Source organism: Salarias fasciatus, chromosome 9 (assembly GCF_902148845.1).
Source record: "Salarias fasciatus chromosome 9, fSalaFa1.1, whole genome shotgun sequence".
NCBI classification, from domain to species: Eukaryota; Metazoa; Chordata; class Actinopteri; order Blenniiformes; family Blenniidae; genus Salarias; species Salarias fasciatus.
The window spans coordinates 12,928,138-12,947,355 of NC_043753.1; the positions used below are offsets into that span (position 1 = coordinate 12,928,138).

Sequence of the window (19,218 nt, forward strand, 5' to 3'; positions counted from 1 at the left end):
ATAAAATCTCTTGTTTGAGTGCAAACGCTCACTCATGCTTCATACTGTTTAATTGAGAGGAAGGTTTTGATATTGTGAGCTCCTACATGTACACCTTGAAATTTCATTCATTTTTCTCTGTCAAACGGTCTGAAATGACAAGCCACAGGTAGAAATAAGAAAATACAGATCCTTGTGTTAATATAATTATAGTAGCAACTATAGTAGCATTTAATGACGAATATACAGTTTTATTTCCCATCTGAAAACCATATCACATTTGAGGAAGAAAAAAAAACAGTCCTAAGTAAATGTATAAGTTTATGACCACTGTCTATAAGCGCTTCTAACGATAAAGTACTGCAGCTTGACTCAACATTTTCAAATGCGAAAATTGTGAAATTACAATCAGCACATTTTAGTAGTAGTTGCACCTAACATTTCTGGATTTGCCAAGTTTCATTTCATTTTTTTTCTTTTTTATCATACCAGCCACGCAGTCTTATATATTTCAACATGTGTTTCTTCTCTTCCTGTTGTCGCAGTGGGTGGAAAGCTGTATGAGAATTCCCACAGTCACACGGCGACTGAGACGACCGGCTACAAGCGGCCTCAGCCCTCCAGCGCCGGCCTGGGGATCGGCGCGGCGGCGGCAGGGGCGGAAGACGGTGTGAAGAAGAAAAAGAAGGGCAACTGGCGCAACAGATTCGGACCCTGCTTCACCACAGACGTGAAACCGCCCGAGCCATCTGCGTCGCTGACCCTCCCCACCGCCTCCACAGCCAACACTGCCTCTTCCTCCTCCGCCGCCGCCGCCGCCGCCGCCTCGTCCGCCGCCTCCCCTTCCTCGTCTTCCTCCGCCGCTCTCTCGGGCCGGCCGGGCCTGGTCTCCAGCAGTGGATTAGGAGCCGTGGTGGGAGGGGGAGGAGAGCGGGGGCTGGGGGTCATGGGTGTCGGCGGCGGTATCCAGAAGTCGCCGTCACTCCTCAGGAATGGAAGCCTGCAAAGCAGCAGCAGCTCGACAACCGGCGGGTCAGGTGAGGAGGGCACACAAACGTTAACGCGGCACGGGGTTTTACAATGAAGCGGGGAGTTTTGAAAACTGAGCGAGGGTCTCGCTGAGGGACTAGATATTATCTGTCATGCTGGGTTTCAGAAAATCATCTCCTGTGTTGTTACACTTAAAAAAAAACCCAAAAGATTCATACTGGTTTAATTCATGAATTCCCAACTAATGATCTCCTGTTAGGATCCATACGGCTCACCATGATGTCCCCACAAGGATTAAAATAGTCGCACCTCATGCGTGGCGTCGCCTTGATTCCTCACATTCAGCCCCTGACTCTTCCTTCATCAGTGAATCCTGAGAAATTGAACATAAAATGTTTGCTGCAAGCCCCGGAGCGGCGTGGTATTAACATTACCAATCACAAATAGCAAGGATTTGACACACCTTTGTAATTGCCTCCCCGTGTGCGCGTATATGTGTGTACGTGAGAGTGCGGGTCTTATGTGTTATTTGCTCACACAGGTGGAAGTGCTCTGTATGTTTTTTTCACCGTGTTCAGTTGCTTGGCAACTGTCTTTATGCTTTGGAGTTCCCCTCCGCTGATGGAAACGGCTCGGTACAGCCCACACATCCCACGTCTCCCCCTTTCTTCCAGAATCATCACCCTTTTGTTTCTCGGCCGCGCTCTTTACCTGCATCCTGCTTATTCCACGCTCACCTGTTGATGCGGATGTCTAAGTTAGCGTTTCCTCCGTGACACGTCTAGCATCCTTGTGATGGAAATTAGCATATTGTATATTCAGATGATATCAATTTTTAAAGCTTTTATCCATCACTGTAAAAAAAAAAAATATTAGGTGTTGAAAAGACTCCGATCACACTGATTTACAAGCTTTGTTTAATCACTGAATTGTTGTATATTGATCCAAATGAGTGCCATTAGTGTTGAGCAGCTTTTAGGTTTCGTTCTTAACTTTCAGATCATGTAACAGTACTACTTTATGACAGATTGATCTGACTGGAGCGTATGTGTTGTTTTTCCTTCCTAAAGGAGAGAATTTAGTGTTTAAATTTTGAGAAATTAAGTCAGGTGGAAACAACAAATTGATCCAAACTGTGGTGCCGAGGAAGGTTATTGTTTTTTTATTGTATGTAGAAATGGTGTTTGTTATTGATCATGTTGTGTTATTTGCAAGGAATTTTCATCTTCATTAATTTTTATGTCAACCAGCATAGACACAGAAGAAAAAAAATTGTTTTTATCAGTTTCGTTTAACTCGTTTCATGTTAAATCACATACAAAAAAAAAAAAAAAAACGCACAAATTTTGCTGGAGTTGTGAAAACTACATACGGTATGGTTTTGAGTTTAATCTTCAGCTGTTAACTGCGGTGTGTTTTGTGGATATTTTTGTATTTTATCGACTGTGTTTAGTTTGTGAATACAAATGAGCCTCAGCCGTGGATTTGAGGATATTTCGGTTCACGGCTCCACCTCAGGTTCTGGTGTCTGTGCCTTTCCTCGAAGCAGTGGTGGCATTTCTGACAACAGCTGGTAAAAGAAGATAGGACGGACTGTGTGTGTGTGTGTGTGTGTGTGTGTGTGTGTGTGTAAAAGACAACTGTGCGTTCTACTTGGTACTGTAAATATTTAGCTAAGGGTTAATGCAGGGCAGTAATGGGGAGGATCTTGTCGTTTATCTCCCCCCTTTCTGTCCCGTGTGCTGTCTCCGCCGCGCTGATGGATAGATAGTTAGCCTGATAGATATGTGTTGGTAGGAGGGCGGGGAGGAGCCCAGGGTTAGATTTTGGCTAGGTTAATGTTTGATGGCGGCGGGGTCACTGATGGGCCGGACGGGCCGGCCGAGCGCAGCGGTCTGCGTGTGGGGGAGGAAATATATCTGCTGGAGATGAATTTATTCAGGCCAGCAGGAGTTTGTAAGTATGGGAAAAAGGCAGACGAAAGATCGACGCAGAAAATCCCGTTTGTTGGATGGCTAATTTATGTAATCACTCCTTTCACTCCCCACACACACACACACACACACACACACACACACACACGTCTCTTCAGCAGCTCGATTTCAGTCCTGCAAAACACGGGGGGGAGTTGTGAAAACCAGGAGAATCTTCTTTTAACAGGATTGAGTTTATATTTTAGATTGAAAATCCACATTTCCCCTTTTAAAAAAAATCAGAAATGTTTTGTATTTTATCAATACAAATACCTTGCCGTGCAGTTACTATTTTTAAAATTATTTGATTTATATTTTACTTTTTTTATATAGCTTTTACGCTTTGGTGGATCAAACTTGATACAATAAATTCAGTTTTATCTACATATCACCAAATAGCTTAGCTCTTTGTTTGCTTTCAACTTTGAAAGAAAAATAAATTGAAGAACACCCAGCAGTTTGTCAAGCATGTGGAGAAAATGCTTAAATTAATGTGCGGGAATATCCAGCTGAATGCGATCTGCCTGGATCAGGAGGAAACAACAAGAGAAACGAACAGGACAGAAAACAACAAACAGGAAAATGATACAGGGCTACATAAATAAAGGTGACATGGCTTAACTCAAACAAACACTCCGGGTTGAACGTCTCTCACAGACGCCGCTGCTCTGCGGCCGCCTGCCTCTCGTCAGGCTTCCTGAAGCGTCCGTAAAGCAGCGTGGAAATATAAAGTCAGGCCTAATTTCATTGCCGTTGTGTTGCAGAGTGGAAAATGTTTGAAAGAATCTCCTGCTTTGCAGTACGAGGTGACACACCGAAAATATGTGTCTCCTGCTCGGCGATCTCACTACAACCCTAGATGATCAGGAATAAATTCAAGAAAAAGAAACATTAATTTAAAAAAATGTTGATTTTAAAAGTAAAACTTTAATAACTACTGTCTAATCTTTGAGTTGAAAAATTAAATATGTAGAGTTTATGCATTTACAGCTACACTTATAAAAATTTTAAAATGTTGAAAGATTTTCATGTACATTTTGAATTAGGTGCTTTTTTTTTCTGTTACATAAACGAACTAAATAATTGTATTAATTTGTTACTGATTATTTTTTTCTGTTTAAATTTAAAACCTGAATGCACTTCTTCTTGTTTTTTTTTTTTTCTCTCACTATTGGTTCATAATTACAGGGACTCCAAATTTTGGTTGCCCGCCCAAACTGTTGTTGAGTCAGTAACTGACATGGCTTTATCAGGCTCTCACACGCCCCACATACGTTGTGACACACACACATTCACACACACTCACACACACACACACAGCCTCAGTTTGGCTGGAAATACATTTCTGTTTGTCGTTGGGGGTCGTAAAATTCTGAGGAAAACAAATGTCTTTCCAGTGTTTGTTTATTCTCTCCATTTTAAAGCGTAATTAAGTCAGTCTGCAGTCTTTCGTTGAACAGGCTGCACTGGACACGATGTTGTAAAGCAGAATTTGGAGCAAGTACATTTGGCTTTGAATTGGTGTGTGTTTGAGTGTGTGTGTGTTTTCCTTTTTGAGTTTTTGGTCAAATCGAACGCATCCTTCTCCAAACAGACAACACAGATTTCCTCTCGAGATGAAACCAGCTTGAACTAATCAAGGTGGATATGTTCTAAGCTTACAGGCGTCGTGAGCAGGAAGGCTGATGGAGGCAGTTGTGGCTTAACAGTATTGATCACACAAGTGTGTGTGTGTGTGTGTGTGTGTGTGCATGAGTGTGCGTGACTTGCTCTTTGTTTTCTTTCTCTGCAGAAGAGTTTCTGGTAATACACAGTTCAGAGCAGTTTTGATATTTTGTCCACATTAAGAGACAATGTGTCGTTCGATCATTACTGTACTGAAAATGAGTTAATTCAATTTTTAACTTTGTTCCAGTAGCTTTTAAACATGCGGTTCAAACCACCTTTACGGTAAAATAAGTTTTCTTGTAATGTTTTCAAACTAATATGGATTGTCACCATCATTCATGTGATATAAAAAAAAAAAATCTTACCCAAAGCAAATATTACTAAATTTTCCTCATAGGTCAGAACATTGTTTTTGCTCCTCATTTATTGAGCAAATTATTATCTACACTTCTAACATCAAATTTCCCTTCAGCCATTAAATGTTGCATGCAGGGCATTAAATATCATTCTAAGAGGCGTTAAATATCCCTAATTAGCAGATTGAATTGCGATGTTTTTCTGGTGTGCGGCTGCTTTTGCATCACTCCTTGTGGTGCGTCGGCCGTTTCGTCAGCGGCTCCCGCTAAACTCTGATAAATTGTTGTTCTGGCCTCTAATCCAGCTGCCGAAAACCTTTCAGGAGCGCATGCCCCCGCAGCCTCGGCAGCCCCGCTTTGGGTATCAATTTTTCTGGTGCATATTACAAAGCGTTATAAATAGTATGTAGGCCCATGTAGTGCTCGTATCTCTCGCCCTCCTTCCCTCCGTCTACCCCTCCCCTCCTGGCACAAAGATCTCTTGTTCCCCCAGTGAATGCGTGCTGCCCTGAGCCATTCAGACTTTTGTGGGGCTGAGGGGCCCTTCTCCCCCCCTCCTCCTCCGCTGAGGTCAAAGGGGGGCAGGGGCAGGGCTTATCCCTAGTTAGTGGGCGAGCACAGGGGTGTGTGAGGGGAGGAAGGAGAGATGGGAAGAGAGGAACCATCGAGATAAGGGCGGGGGGGGGGGGGAAACATAGTGTGTGGAGTAGTAACAGTTTTTAATCCGGCATTGAATTACTAATATCAGGAGAAAAATAAAGATGAAATGTTGTGGTTCAGTTTCTCTCTGCTGTGTTTTCATACTCTACTAAAATTAAGAATATTCATGAGGAAATCCAGTGAGTGCATACGCAGAAAACCCTGCATGCAAAACCATCCATTAAATGTGTTGATTATATTAATCACACATTACGTTTGTGAAACGCAGCTTATTCATGATATAAATTGAGGTTTTTTTTGTGAATGCCACATCCTGTAACTAATCACTAACTCTTATTTCTCTGATCATTTATATTATTGTGAATGGAAATGTTCGTGCTTTGCAGCGAAGTGCAGAGTATGAAGTAGGTTTACGTGACACAAACCCAGATTTAATGTAACACTTGACAGAAGAAATGATGCATTATTACGCTGACCTGTTGCAAGACTTTCTAGCCCTTCAGATTTGAATGAATGTTGTAGAGACCCAGTATTTCAAAGAGCTACACAGAATTTAGATCTCATTGTTTTTGACCCGACTTTGGCCAAACGGTCCCGATTAATCACGTTTAACACATCAAACCGTTCTATTTCGCAGCAGTAGAAGAGCAGCGTTGACGTCTGGTGTCTTTCCACAGGTGTTTTCTCGGTCGCCGACGGGACCTTGGGTGCGGGGTCCGTCATGGGCGGAGCCTCCTCCGAGTTGTCACAGCAACAGCAGCCCGCGCCTTCTCTGGCCCCGCCCTCTCCGTTCACCGCCACGGCGCCGCTGAACAGCACGGCCTCCATGCACGTGAGTCCGAGCGCTTATTAAAACTTCCTGCGACAAACACTCCGTCTCCGGTTTCAGCCGCACCTCGTGGCGTCTTCAAGCCGCGGCGCTGATAAACTGTGGGAACACAAACCAACCGAAGCAGCCCTAATTAAACTTCCTCCACACCAAATCTCTCAGCAGCATTATTAATCTGCCGCGCGTTAATTATGTGTGAAAAGTGTGTCCTGACCTTGTGCGCATTGTGTTTTCCCGACTAGTTGTTGTACGGCTGACGCTCGACTGCACCTGTGGAGGGTCGCTCGGGTTTATTCAGAGCTCCAAAAAAAAAAAAAAAAAATCCAAACCTTTATTTTTTTGAGTATTTTGCTCTGAAAATTTAATAGAAACATCAGTGATTTTAATGTCTAATTCAGTACGACTGGTATTTGTGAGCAAGGTCAGGGCGATGATCTTGAATTCAGAACCAGAAACCTCAGTTGGGAAGGTTTGCCGTGTAATATTTAGCTGCATTTTCATTAATTGAATTATACAGGAGTCTGAGGAGCTGTTAGCGGAGATGTGACGCAGAGTAGAATATTGCAAAATCATAATTTTTGTTTGTAGGTGTGAGAATAAGCCTCACGTTTCACTTCAATGAGATACTAGAAAAACCATTTAGACTGTTATTATTGCGATACGCTTAAATTAACATGATTGCATTAAGAGTCGAGGGTAAAAATACAAACCATTTATGTCTGAACGCCTCAGCTTCAAGGCTGCATATTTAGGAAAGTAGAGATTTTTAAAAATGTTTGTTTTTATTCCGTTGAAACCTCATATTATAAAGCTCATACTCGGTACGTATATTCCAAACCTCCTTTTCAATGCAGTAGTGATCATTTGTACATATTCGGATGTATAACTGTTTTTTGATACTTAGGACTAATAACAATAATACTATTTTAATTTTATAAACATGTGTACAGAGCTGTATAAATTATTTACAGCTCCGCCTCTGTCATAAATTCAACAATCCAACCAAAAACAAGAACTTTTATACTAAAAAAAACTCACTTATTGAATGAGAATGTAAACTCCATTCAAACTATTTTAGGTTATTATAATCGGCTCTAGTTATCAGCGCAGCTTTTCGTGGTGAAATTTTGTGATGTCAGTTTTTTTTTTAATACTTCTGCATCTTTCGTGCTTTAAATGAACTAATAAGGAGTTTTGATGCTTTTGATGGGATGAGCTCCGCTCTCTTCAGCTAAAGCACTTTTCACTTCGTAAAGGGGGAAGAAGCTCGTCTTTAATCATTGACCCGAGCGTCCACTCTTACAAACCTCCCCAAAGACCAACGTTCTGTCTCTGTCCACCCAACTCCCATTTTTCTCCTATGTCCACTTACCACCTCACTTTTGCCTCTCTCTGTCGCTCACGCACGCGCACACACACACACACTCGCTCACCCTCGACCTTCCTCCTCCGTCCCCATCCATTTCTTTTGCCCCCTTTCTCCCCTCTGTTGTCCTGTGATGTAATGACATTTGACAAGCACCACAGTAGGGATGGAGAGATAGATGGTGGGAGGGAGGGGTTGCAGTGACTGTGTGTTTCTATGTATGTGTGTGTGTGTGTAAGGGTGGAGGGGGTTTGCACTCATGCCTTGAATTGGCTGGCCTGGCCTTCATCTCGCCGGGTTCCTCTCCGTTCAGCCCATATTCTGGAAGACGGGAGGCCCAGTGTGGCACAGCGTATCATGTCTGTTTTCAGCTCGGATGAAGGAGTTTGGAGCTGCAGATGTGAGAGAGAGAGAGAGAGAAAGAGTGGAAAAACAAGCATGAGGCTGACTTAAATACAGAGGCATTCTTTTCTTAAGCCCTTTTCAAATAGTTTAAAGTATGTGCATTAGTTTGTACAGTGTGTTGCACGCCTCTGGGCATGTGCAACACACACAGAGACATGCATGCACCTCCAGTCTGCAAAAATTACAAAACTACAGAAGGATGCCAACAACAGGCTTCCCTTCTTGTGTGTGTGTGTGTGTGTGTCTGTGTTTGTGTGAGTGAATGAGTGAGCCCATTTGCTATTTTCAGTCCGCTGGCAGACTCTTGGCCTACTGTTATTGGCTATCAGCCCAGGACAGAGAAAGAGAGAGTGACTTTAATGAAAAATGAATGTAAATGAAAAATGAATGTTGATGGGAAAAGGGGCAGGATTATGGCTCTGAGGGCAGGGGAGGGGGCGGGGGGGGATTGGGGGGGTTTCTTTCTGTAGAAATAAATCTGAAGTCATTTCAGCGGTGGAGAAGAATGGACAAGGGGAACAAGTCGTTTCTTTGAATCTAACATATAACAGGACTGGAGGGGGATTTGCATTATTTTTCCCGTGTTGTACATGCACCATAACTATAACTTTTAATAAGAACCCCTGAGTGTAAACCCTCTTCTTTCTCGTTAAAATAATTTTAATTAAAGTTGTTGTAATTACTCACTCAAACAAAAAATGTAATTGATTGAGTCGTCTTGAAATTAAAGTGTAGTAAACTAGACCATATTTACTTTGTCTGGTCGTTCAGTAAATTTTACCGTGCTCATTTCAGTCTGATGAGAAAGTTAGTGAACTTAACAAACACACGGAAGTGTTATCCTATTTTTTTGCGCCGTCACATTTTGCTCCCAGCAGCCTGAAAACACGTCGGCCATTTTAGACGAACCGGATTCCCATCCTGATGCTCCACCCTCGCCCTCCTCCCTCTCACCCCACCCTCCGACTCAACCGTCCCTATTTGGGAAATGCCTTAATTGGATTAAACTGTAGGCATCAGAAAGACTTTGTCAGCATGTCAGTGTGCTGAGGCACCCTGAGCCGCGTGTGTATGTGTGCGAGTGTGTGTGTGTGTTTTCTACATTGAATCACATCATACCGTCGTCAGTCCACTTTTTCCTCAATAAGCTTTAGTGGCAGGAGATCATGTGCCGGTACTCTGTGATAAAAGAAAATCAATAATAATGATCAGAGAATTTAAATTCTCAAACCACATCGACTGGATTGATTCTCAGCTTTGGAATTCTGATCGTTCAAACTGTAATAAAACAAAGACAAGTCAGAAAAATTCAACAAATATAGTGAATAAAGCTTTCGCTGTAAAATACAAAGTACTACTTTTCGGAGTGAACCGATATTTTCATTGACATGAAGAAACTAATTACAAACACTGACTATTGTAATCAGGCAGTTTGTGTTAATATTTTGTTGTGCTTTGCACCATTCATAGTGAGTTTATTATTTCATCAGAGGAAATTTCTGTTGGACATCTCATTTTCTTCCCCAGAAAAATTGCAACTTGTAATATTTATTTTATTGTTTTTCTGAGAAATGGATTAAGTCACTTTCCTCTTCATTAAAAAAAAAACTTTGAGTTAAAGTATTTTTAAAGAATTGTATTTTAAACTTTTACCTCAGGGTTTTTTTTTCCCACCAGTTAGTCCTTTCACTTGTAATTGAGTACAGTTTAAACATTGTAGCTGTAGTTCTACTGTAGCATGAGCATTTAGTCTTTAGCCAAACATCTAATATAGAGGGAGTGACGGTTCCTTTACACCCGATTTTATCTGTGAAGTACAAAGCAAAGAAATGTGTTGTATTAGGTTCCTCCTAAGTTGAGTATCAGAGTACATGAATGTTAACAAGGTGTTTAGAATCATCTTCAGCTCATAGTAACTTCTACTTCACTACTATTGAAATCTGAAGTCATAAATCTTATATCTACTTTATTCTACAAAAGAAATTGCCGGAGCATTACTGTTATAGCCTTAATATTTATTTGAAAAATTTCAGTAATGATATATATTTTGTCTTTGTAAATTGAACAAAAGAGCTTTTTATGGATAATGCACAAAAAACACCCCTAAGGTACAAAAATGTGACTATTCTGAATAGCAATTTTTCAGAAGTGCTTTCACTCGGGCGATTTGTTTTTATTATCTGCGCCTTTACTTGTAATTGGAAACAAATAAGTTAAGTATCAGCAGATTAAATAATTTAAATACATAATATTAATTTGTAAACTTAGAAATTTACATTAAATGGATCAGTCGCAGTTTTGTTAATCTGCATTTTGCTGCTTCTGTAATGTGCTTTTCTCTATTTTGGCTTTATTGAAAAACCTCAGCATGTGTGTCTGCATGTGTTCAGAATTGTGAAAAGCAAACCAATAATAAAAAGCACACTCTTCATCTGTTTATTTTGCTGTTCTTCAAACTTTCAAATATCCAGATTTCATGGTTATGTAACATTTTATAATGATACACAGTTAAAATAATGCATTGTCTGGTCAATTTACTTGGCACTTTGAACCGATAATTTCACAGTTTGCTTTTCAATCAAAACTGCTGCAGCAAATGCGCTCAGAATTGTCAATAAAGAAAAGTAAGTGTGTTAAAATAAATGAGTTTTTAGTATTTTTTAAAACGACCACAGAGGTGTCCTCAGTCACATTTTCAAAATACAGCTTTTAATTTGTCCCCTGTTAATCTGTATTCAGATGCCGGGCAGTTTGGATTGAAGGCTGATCCAGCTGTGGTTTGTCTCTGTCCTCAGGTGAGCGGTCTCCCAGGGTCCGTCTTCAACATGGCCCCCCCACACATGTTTGGCAACAGGCTCAACCCCAACTCCACCATGGCGGCGCTCATCGCTCAGTCCGAGGCCTCGTCAGCAGGTACGGCGGCGTGCAAGTGACGAAAGTGAGAGAGTGCGTGCGTGCGAGAGAGAGAGAGAGAGAGAGAGGGGGCGAGATAATGGATAGGTCACGCCCTTGTGATCTCTCGGAGGGGTCAAGGGTCAGTGATATTCTCAAACTCCTCCCACTTAGCTCCAGTTACACAGCTCGGTTTTTTTCCCCTTCCTCTGTTCTTTCACGCACACATAAATCACACATAATAAGTACAGCAGCAGAAATAAAATGTAACGGGCTCTTCGCTGAGCTGCGGACAGCGTGGAAGAGAAAAGAGGATCTTATTGAGGCGGTGATGTCAATAAAAGGAGAAGATGGCGTGTGTGTGTGTGTGTGTGTGTGTGTGTGTGTGTGTGTGTGTGTGGAGCCATCCGGAGATCCCGCCGCAGGAAGACGTCGTCTCTTCGCCGTCCGTCCAGCTGATGAGGGAGTTAAAGAAGTGGCTTTAGCAATCAAGAGTAGCCGCTTCCTGATGCGAGACATCTGGCCGTCCAGAACGCGGAGAGACGAGAGGAGCGGAGAATAAAGAGCGGGGAGGAGGAAGCAGTTCCTGCTGCCGGTCAGCAGTCATCAGAGCCAGATCCACTCTGACCCCAGGGTCACTAATCAGGTTGAATGACAAGGGGCCACGGGGCCGTGTGTGTGTTGAAGCAGGGTGTGTGTGTGTGTGTGTGTTCGACACAAGCCAGCTTTGTTTAAAAAAAACTTCAGAAAGAAAAGTTTGATCACCTTCTTGCCTCAGATGTCATTTAGTGACTATATTGTTTTATTTTATAATTAACTGCATTATTTATAAAATCCAACAAACTTTGTTGTGGTATTTGTTTAGTAGCTTTAAATGACTACGGAGGTTTTCGTGCGTGGCGTGCGCAGCTACCTCGCGCACGCCGGCGAGGGTCACGTGAGCTCAAACGTGCAAGGTGTGCGTGTGTTTGTATGCGTGTAGCCTGTTTGCTTTGGCAGCCCTTTTCTCTTTGCTTTGGAGTGTCTGGAAGAGGAGGTGCCAGGGACGGAAAGGGTTACGGCAGGGAAAAAAAAAAAGAAGGGGGGGGCTTGAAAAAGAGCGGAGCGAGGGACTGGAGTGGTGACCTGGTGGGGGTAAAAGCTGGGATTGACTGTCTTAAGTAGAGGGGAGTTTGTGCGAGTGTGTAAATGCAAAAGTGTGCGTGCATGTGTGATTCATTACTCTCGCGGAGGAAAATGAAAAGAAGCGTCTGGCCGGGGGCCCAGAGGGAGGAGAGAGACACTCTCACAGAAGGTAGAGAGGGAAGCACATGCAGGGGGTGTGTGTGAGTGTGTGTGATACAAAGAAAAGGAGTTTTTTTTAAGTTACGGAAGTAATTCAGACAAGACGTCTCATCCATACAATATGTCCTCTCTTGAGTTCTTTATTTTATTAGACTCATACATACATTTGTATGTCTTCAAATATTTGTAAAATCCACCAGTATTGCCCTTTTAAAAACAACACAAAGCAATAAAAAGCAATAAATTGATCATTTTCTCGATTTCAGATCATCCTATTGAAGAGTGATTATGAAGTTTCTCAGCTGGCATTGAAATAAATCTCGCTGTTTTCTGTGGATGAATCCTGAAACTTGTCATCAAGTAAAAATGGTGTTTAGAAGAAACTGTCAAAACACGAGCGAACATCATTAGGCATCAAGCAGATAAAGGGGACGTGATGTATGGTGTTTGAACTGTTGGAGAGGGCCCACATGTCTCCGCTGTGCCAAGCTAAACATCAGGGTTAAGGAGACATGTCTGCGTCTGTACGGCGGCGTATCGCCATATAAAGGTGTCACCGCTGCGGCGTCGCACCATCTCCTCCTGGATCAGCGGCGTCCTCGGACTGTATGGAATCAGTCCTACATTTTATACTTGTACTTTACCTGTAACGTGTATCCTTTTGTTGTTAGATTTATTTGTTGATTGGATGATTACTCGTTGAGCTCATGACTGTTTCCGTCTGTTCAAACTTTGCGGTCCTCCTGTTGGCGCAGAACAAGCTCCTCCATTTGTTTCACACCACATATCAGATATAAGCCACATGTGACTCCACATGAATTATTTAAATCTAATTTACTTTGGTACAATAACCCTTTTTATTAGATTAAAAGCCTTAATTCTCATAAATGCTTGTGGTACAAACTGTTCATCACAACTTGGCCCTCTAGTAGTGGTGATTAAATTTTTGTGGGCCTCACGGTGTTTGAAGTTAAGATGTTCTTCCATTGTTTGTACATACATTTTCAATATATGTGTCTATATACACAAAGTGCAGTGGTATTGGTGATTGATTTGGATATCATCCCAACGTAAGTGTTAAATTGTCATGTTACAGATCTTGTACTTGCCTTGACTATGACTTGCTGACAGCGCTGGACACTCGCTCGAAAACACACATTAGTTTTAAAGATGCTTCGCCAAAGCAAAGGGGGCAAAACACACCAGCAGCGTCTTCTCTCTCATTGGTTAGAATCATTTCAACTTGTATGGATGAAAAGTTATTAGCTTGAATGAAACTGAAATAAATATCTTACTTATCTAAAAAGGGATAAAATATCATGAATCAATCACGTCATTTTGTTGTATAAATTAAACCTGAACAAAGATTTAGTTAGAGGGGTTTGAAAGCACTGATGTGCTTGTATGTGTGTGTTCACACACACACACACACACACACACACACACTCTTTAACTCCAGCTGGCTTAGCCTGGCCGTGTTCTTAGATGTCCAATTGATTTTCTGTGTGTGTGCAGATCAGGAGGTGGGAGACGGCGGCAGTGGCGGCGGCGGCGGCGGCGTTAGCGTTGGAGCTCAGGGCTTCTCCATAAGAGCTTCTCCCAAGACCACCCCGCGGTGAGTACACACACACACACACACACACACAGATGCACCCACTCCTCCCTCACCATTTACATTCCTCACCGCCCCCCCTTGCTTCACCCATCCCCCCCCCCCCTCCCCCCCTCCCCTCTGCTTTTCCCTCCGCTGGCCCCTCGTCTCCCCTCTCTTCCTCTCGCTCCTCACACACACACATACACACTCTCTCTTTGGCGCTTTAGCCCTACAGGCAATCCTTGCTCTCCCAGCCAACGATAACTTGTGTTTTTGAAGGTGGTAACCATCCTTCAAGTCCAGTTAGATGTATTTTTTTTTCCTTTCTTGGTTTAATCTCACATGGAGGGACAGTCTGCTCTGCAGCGTTTGAGAATGTCTGCATGGATCTTTCCAGGAATATTGATCATGCAGATGCAATTTTGGTTTTTTCTTTGTCCAAATGGATGATTTCACCTAATAAGGTTGGTCATTTTTGGGTCATTAATTCTATGCAGAACTGTCTTGTGTTTATTAGGACTGTTTACTGGGGGACATTTTTAAAATTCTGATCTTTTTATATGTTGAAAAATGTGACAACATTTAACAATTTTTAGTGTCACAAGGGATTTTATTGTAAATGTAAGAATGATTAAAAGTAGTTTTTTTTTATAGTGCTTCGCTGTCAGCTCTGAAAAGTAAAAGTTTAATCAAAAGTTCATGAAAAGTAGAAAAACATGGTCATTACATTTGTTGTCTTAATTTTTTTTCATCCCCGTTTTGCACTTCTGATCCCGTCTCCTGCTGCCCCTCATTTCCTCTCTCACCGTCAACAGAGCGTCTCAGAAAACCAAGATTTATCACATCAGGACTACACTTCCCTCTCTCTCTCTCTCTCTCTCTCTCTCTCTCTCTCTCTCACTCCGTCTTGTCTCCTCGCTACACGTCTTCTTTCTTCCTCCCTCTTTCTGCTCGTCTTTTCCTCACTCTCACACGCAGACAGAAAGCCTGGCCCCTTTTCATTAGAGGCCACTGTAACAACAAATTGATGTAGTTTTATAGCCAGCAGTGTCTATGTTTGCCTGACGTTTATGTTGGGTCGTTAATCTCTCTATTGACCTCTCTATCTCTCCTTCTCTACCCATGCTCTCCCTCTACCTCTCTCTCTCTCTCTCTCTCTCTCCCCCGTCACGCAGCTCTCCCATTGGCGGCCTGCAGATCCGCTATGACTCCTCGGGGTCGTTGCCGGGGCCGGGGCTTGGGTTGCTAGGGGCAGGGGGAGGAGGCGGCGGGGAGACGATGCTTCCGGTGGCCACCAGCATCGAGCAGCTCCTGGAGAGGCAGTGGAACGAAGGGCAGAGCTTCCTGCTGCAGCAGGGAGCTCAGGGAGACGGTGAGAGGACGCACACACACACACACACACACTGAAATCAATTGTTAAAAAACCTCTTCACAACTATCTATTGATTAGGAAGCGTGTGTAACGCTCCATGTCTGTTGTTGCCGCCACTTTCTGAACTTTGTCGATGTCATTAAGAGCCTGAAAGGTACGATGACGAGAAGTATGCAAACCAAATCCCGTCAGCTGCGGCGGAATAGAAATATAGGATTAAGTTTCTGTGTCTGCAGCTGCTCCCTTTCTCGGCTGAGATGTGCTCGAGCCCCGCGCACAGTCTGTACAGACAGCAGGGTCATTGTAGCTGATCTTGACCTCTGACCTCCCCACAGAGAGTATTTGTCTAATCCAGGGGTGTCAAACTCATTTCAGTCCGCCGACCACATACAGGCCTGTTCTGTCTGGAGCCAGGGTCCGTCAAGGAAAGTCAATCGAAAAGTTTAAAACCTTTAAATGAAGAAAGCAAAATAAGAGCAGTTTCAGCTTCACGCAGCCGTTAATGATCAACTCTGCTGTGATTTACGGGAAAATCCTACAAAACTCCTCAGACTTTGGGTGAAAAGTATTTCCACCGTGTTCAGACGCTGACTGCCTGCGTTGTCCTGTGTCTGGTCTCCAGTTGTGGGGATCCTGAAGTCTCTCCACCAGCTGCAGGAGGAGAACAGGAGGCTGGAGGAGCAGATCAAAACTCTGACCATGAAGAAGGAGAGGCTGCAGCTCCTCAGCGCTCAACTCTCAGTGCCTTTCACCCCGTCCACGGCCTCCTCTGGTACACTCAGTCAGAAAAATGTACAGATGATCCATGAATCGCTGATGGTTTAACTTCTTTGTGTTTTTTTGTTTTTTTGCTTTGAGCAAGAAAAATACTTGCATTGCTTCATTCTTTATTGTTTGTAATGTTCAGATGTAAAGATGAATGTAAAGAGTGGCTTGCGTTTCAGATGTGAAGGGAGCTCAGCTCGGAGCCGCGGACTCGTCTCTCCCTGCCGCCGCTCAGGTAAACGCTCACCGCGGTGCGTTGAGTTATCGCTGTTTTTAGCTGTGATTTATGGGAACAAGCGGCGTTGGGTCGACTGCGTGGTGAATTGCACTGACTGCAGCCATTACAGTAATTGTCTTTAATAACTTCTCCTGCGTGTGTTTGTGTGTGTGTGTGTGTGTGTGTGTGTGTGTGCTCTCAGGACAACACGTCATGCGGCGGGCACAGCAGCAGCGGCTCCACCTCCTCCCTCTCCACGCCTCCCTCCGTCTCCCAGAGCCCGCCTCAGCCGCAGCTCAATGGGGTCGCCGCCGCCACCGCCGCCGTCGGGGCGACCCCGGCCGCGCTGGGGAGCGTGGCGGGGCTGATGGGCGCTCTGGGCGCGGGGAACGCTCTGGGCATGGGGGGCATCGTCGGGGCGCTGAACGGCGTGATCCAGACACCGGCCGGCACCGCCAGCCCTCACACACACACTACAGGAGCGGCGACGCTGCCCGTCAATAACAGGTACAAGACCGAACGGCACCAGTGTGAACGCTTCGTACAGCTGGAAAGATCCGTGACGGGACGGTTCCCACCAGCAGCAGCAGCTCCGCTACAGTCCTGTCTGTAGATGTTGGTTTGACACAAAGTGTGAATTTGGACGTTTTGTCTTTTTCTTTCCTTTTGCTTGCGTGTTGGATTGTTGCAGCTCAACTACTAGTAAGAACAGGTGAGAGGGAAGCATCGTAGCAGCCTGTAGCCTCGTTTGTGTGTGTGTGTGTGTGTGTGTGTGTGTGTGTGTGTGTGTGTGTGTGAGTTTGCATGTATGCAAAAAATCCATTTAAAATGTGACATTTGCGAGAAATTTAATATAAAAAAATCCAGGTTTTCATTGAGGTTTGTGTCGTGTCCCCCTCCTGAACATTGAATCTTGTGTGTGTGTGCGCGCGCGCGCGTGTGTGTGTGTTTGTGTCACTGACATTGTGTGTTTTGTGTGGTCAGCGCTGCGCGGCTCGGCCTGCTGTCGGAGCAGCAGAGATTCCTGCTGCAGCAGCATCAGCTCCAGCAGCTGCTGTCCTCTCAGCCCTCAGCGGTACGACACACACACACGCACACACACACACTCTCGCAGTTAAACACACACAAAGATACTGTGCTCCAATTTTCCTTTGGACAATTGTTGAAATCACCGAGCTTATTAACTCTGCTCCTTTCCTTCTTCTCCACACGTTTCTCTCTCTCCTCCATTGTCCTCCTGCCCATCACTTCTCCCTTCACTCCATCTCTCCCCCTACACACACACACACACCATTTCTCTCCCTTTCTTGTCTGAAACATTTGGTAAATCCTCATGTATTTCTTACGCAACTCCCTCCTCCTCCTCCTCCCCCCTCCAGGAGCAGCAGCAGGTGTTACTTTACCAACTGATGCAGCAGCAGCAGGACCTCCAGCAGCTGCAGTCCCAGATCCCCTCCATCCCGCTCTCCTCCGCTCAGCTGCCCATCAACAACCTGCTGCCCGGCGCCCAGAGCCAGGGCCAAGGCGCCATCGCCGCCAACCCCTTCCTGGCGCTGCAGCACGCACACGCCGCCGACACACACGGCCCGGGGGCGCAGAAGCCTCGGCTCGCCGAGAAAGCCGTGGGCGTCGCGGGTCAGGAGAAGACATGACGGCTTCTGCTTCCTTTGTTTTTTGATAGGGTTGCTTGTTTTTTTTGTTTTGTTTTTTTTTTCCCTCTCTCTCTCTATTATAAAATAAATATGCAGAGTTTTTGGGATCAGCCTGTTGGTCAGCTTTGTAGTTTAGCGATGAGAACGCTGGCAGGAGAGAATCTCTTCCTCCTGGTACTTTTTACATGGATGCAAACATTTTTCTTCTTCTTTTTTTAATCTTTTGCAGTCGCCGACTCACTGTAGTTGACTTCATCTGTTTTCAAGTTAACATTTCCAGGTTTTGCAACATTTTTGTTTAAATTTGTACTATTTATTTCAATCATTTTGTTTTTAGTTGTAGTGCTGCTTCATTTTATTTAACACGACTGTTAGTAACTGGGTGATATTAGCATCAACATGTCGCTCCAGACGACTCTCTTCTCCTAAACCAGTAAATTTGACGAACAGGTCAGCTTTTCCCAGAAACTTCTTCTTTGATTTCTCTTGAGTGTTTTTCCTGGATCTCTCTCACGGTCGTCCTCGTTTCCGTCACGGTCTGGTCTCTGCCGTTTCACTCTCTCAGGGGCCTCACGCAGAGCTACAAACACACAAAGAACAGCAGCAATACGGACGTTTCTATGAGGAAAATGACAATTCCTTCGACGGGGCTGAACAGTAGCAGATGTGTGTTGGACATCTGTCTCGCAGCAGTCCCAGAGGGGGATGTCCAGGCTGCTGCCTCTCTCCCCGCGTCTCTCTCACTCTGTCTGTGTCGATCCTTTAAAATGTCAGTGAGCCAAGCCTCGTACGGTCACCACGGAAGCCTTGCTTTTTGACTGTCTCGTCTCTGGGCCAGATAACAGGGGGCTCACTCAGGCCAGTGAAATGCTGAAGCAAAAACAAAAAAAAAAAAAAAAAAACCCCAGCAAGTCGAATGTTCAGACGCGTTAGTCCACACGACAACAGTGTGACCGAAGGAAACCTCGCAGGAAGTCATTTCATCCTCCTGATTGAGCCCCCTGCTTGCACCTACCTCGCCAGCAGGGCCAGCCTATCAGGACCTAACGGGCCGACGGCAGCGGCCGCTCGAAATAACTCCCGACAGTCAGGACGGGCCAATCAGGGTCCAAACCCAAAGTGCCTGAGGCCAAACCGGGGGGGGGACGGCGGGACGGATCGCTGTCGCTCAGCCCAACGTTTCACTACTACTGCAGACACACTCGGTCCGTCATGC

General features: G+C 44.3%; 1 protein-coding gene across 4 annotated transcripts in view; it reads left to right on the top strand.

The window, feature by feature from the left end:
- The window catches only part of mllt10 (MLLT10 histone lysine methyltransferase DOT1L cofactor), a 46,331-nt gene extending 27,390 nt beyond the window's left edge, over positions 1 to 18,941 (top strand). For 2 of the 4 annotated variants that reach the window (XM_030099585.1, XM_030099587.1), the window contains 11 exons: positions 525 to 1,016; positions 6,304 to 6,458; positions 11,022 to 11,139; positions 13,918 to 14,017; positions 15,172 to 15,368; positions 15,991 to 16,140; positions 16,313 to 16,368; positions 16,553 to 16,857; positions 17,042 to 17,062; positions 17,335 to 17,425; positions 17,730 to 18,941. In XM_030099585.1, coding sequence (XP_029955445.1) covers positions 525 to 1,016; positions 6,304 to 6,458; positions 11,022 to 11,139; positions 13,918 to 14,017; positions 15,172 to 15,368; positions 15,991 to 16,140; positions 16,313 to 16,368; positions 16,553 to 16,857; positions 17,042 to 17,062; positions 17,335 to 17,425; positions 17,730 to 18,002 — 1,958 coding nt within the window. In that variant the 3' untranslated portion in view covers positions 18,003 to 18,941. The remainder of the gene's footprint in view (positions 1 to 524; positions 1,017 to 6,303; positions 6,459 to 11,021; positions 11,140 to 13,917; positions 14,018 to 15,171; positions 15,369 to 15,990; positions 16,141 to 16,312; positions 16,369 to 16,552; positions 16,858 to 17,041; positions 17,063 to 17,334; positions 17,426 to 17,729) is intronic. The other 2 variants (XM_030099586.1, XM_030099588.1) reach the window with 2 other exon arrangements.
- The last annotated feature ends 277 nt before the right edge of the window (positions 18,942 to 19,218 follow it).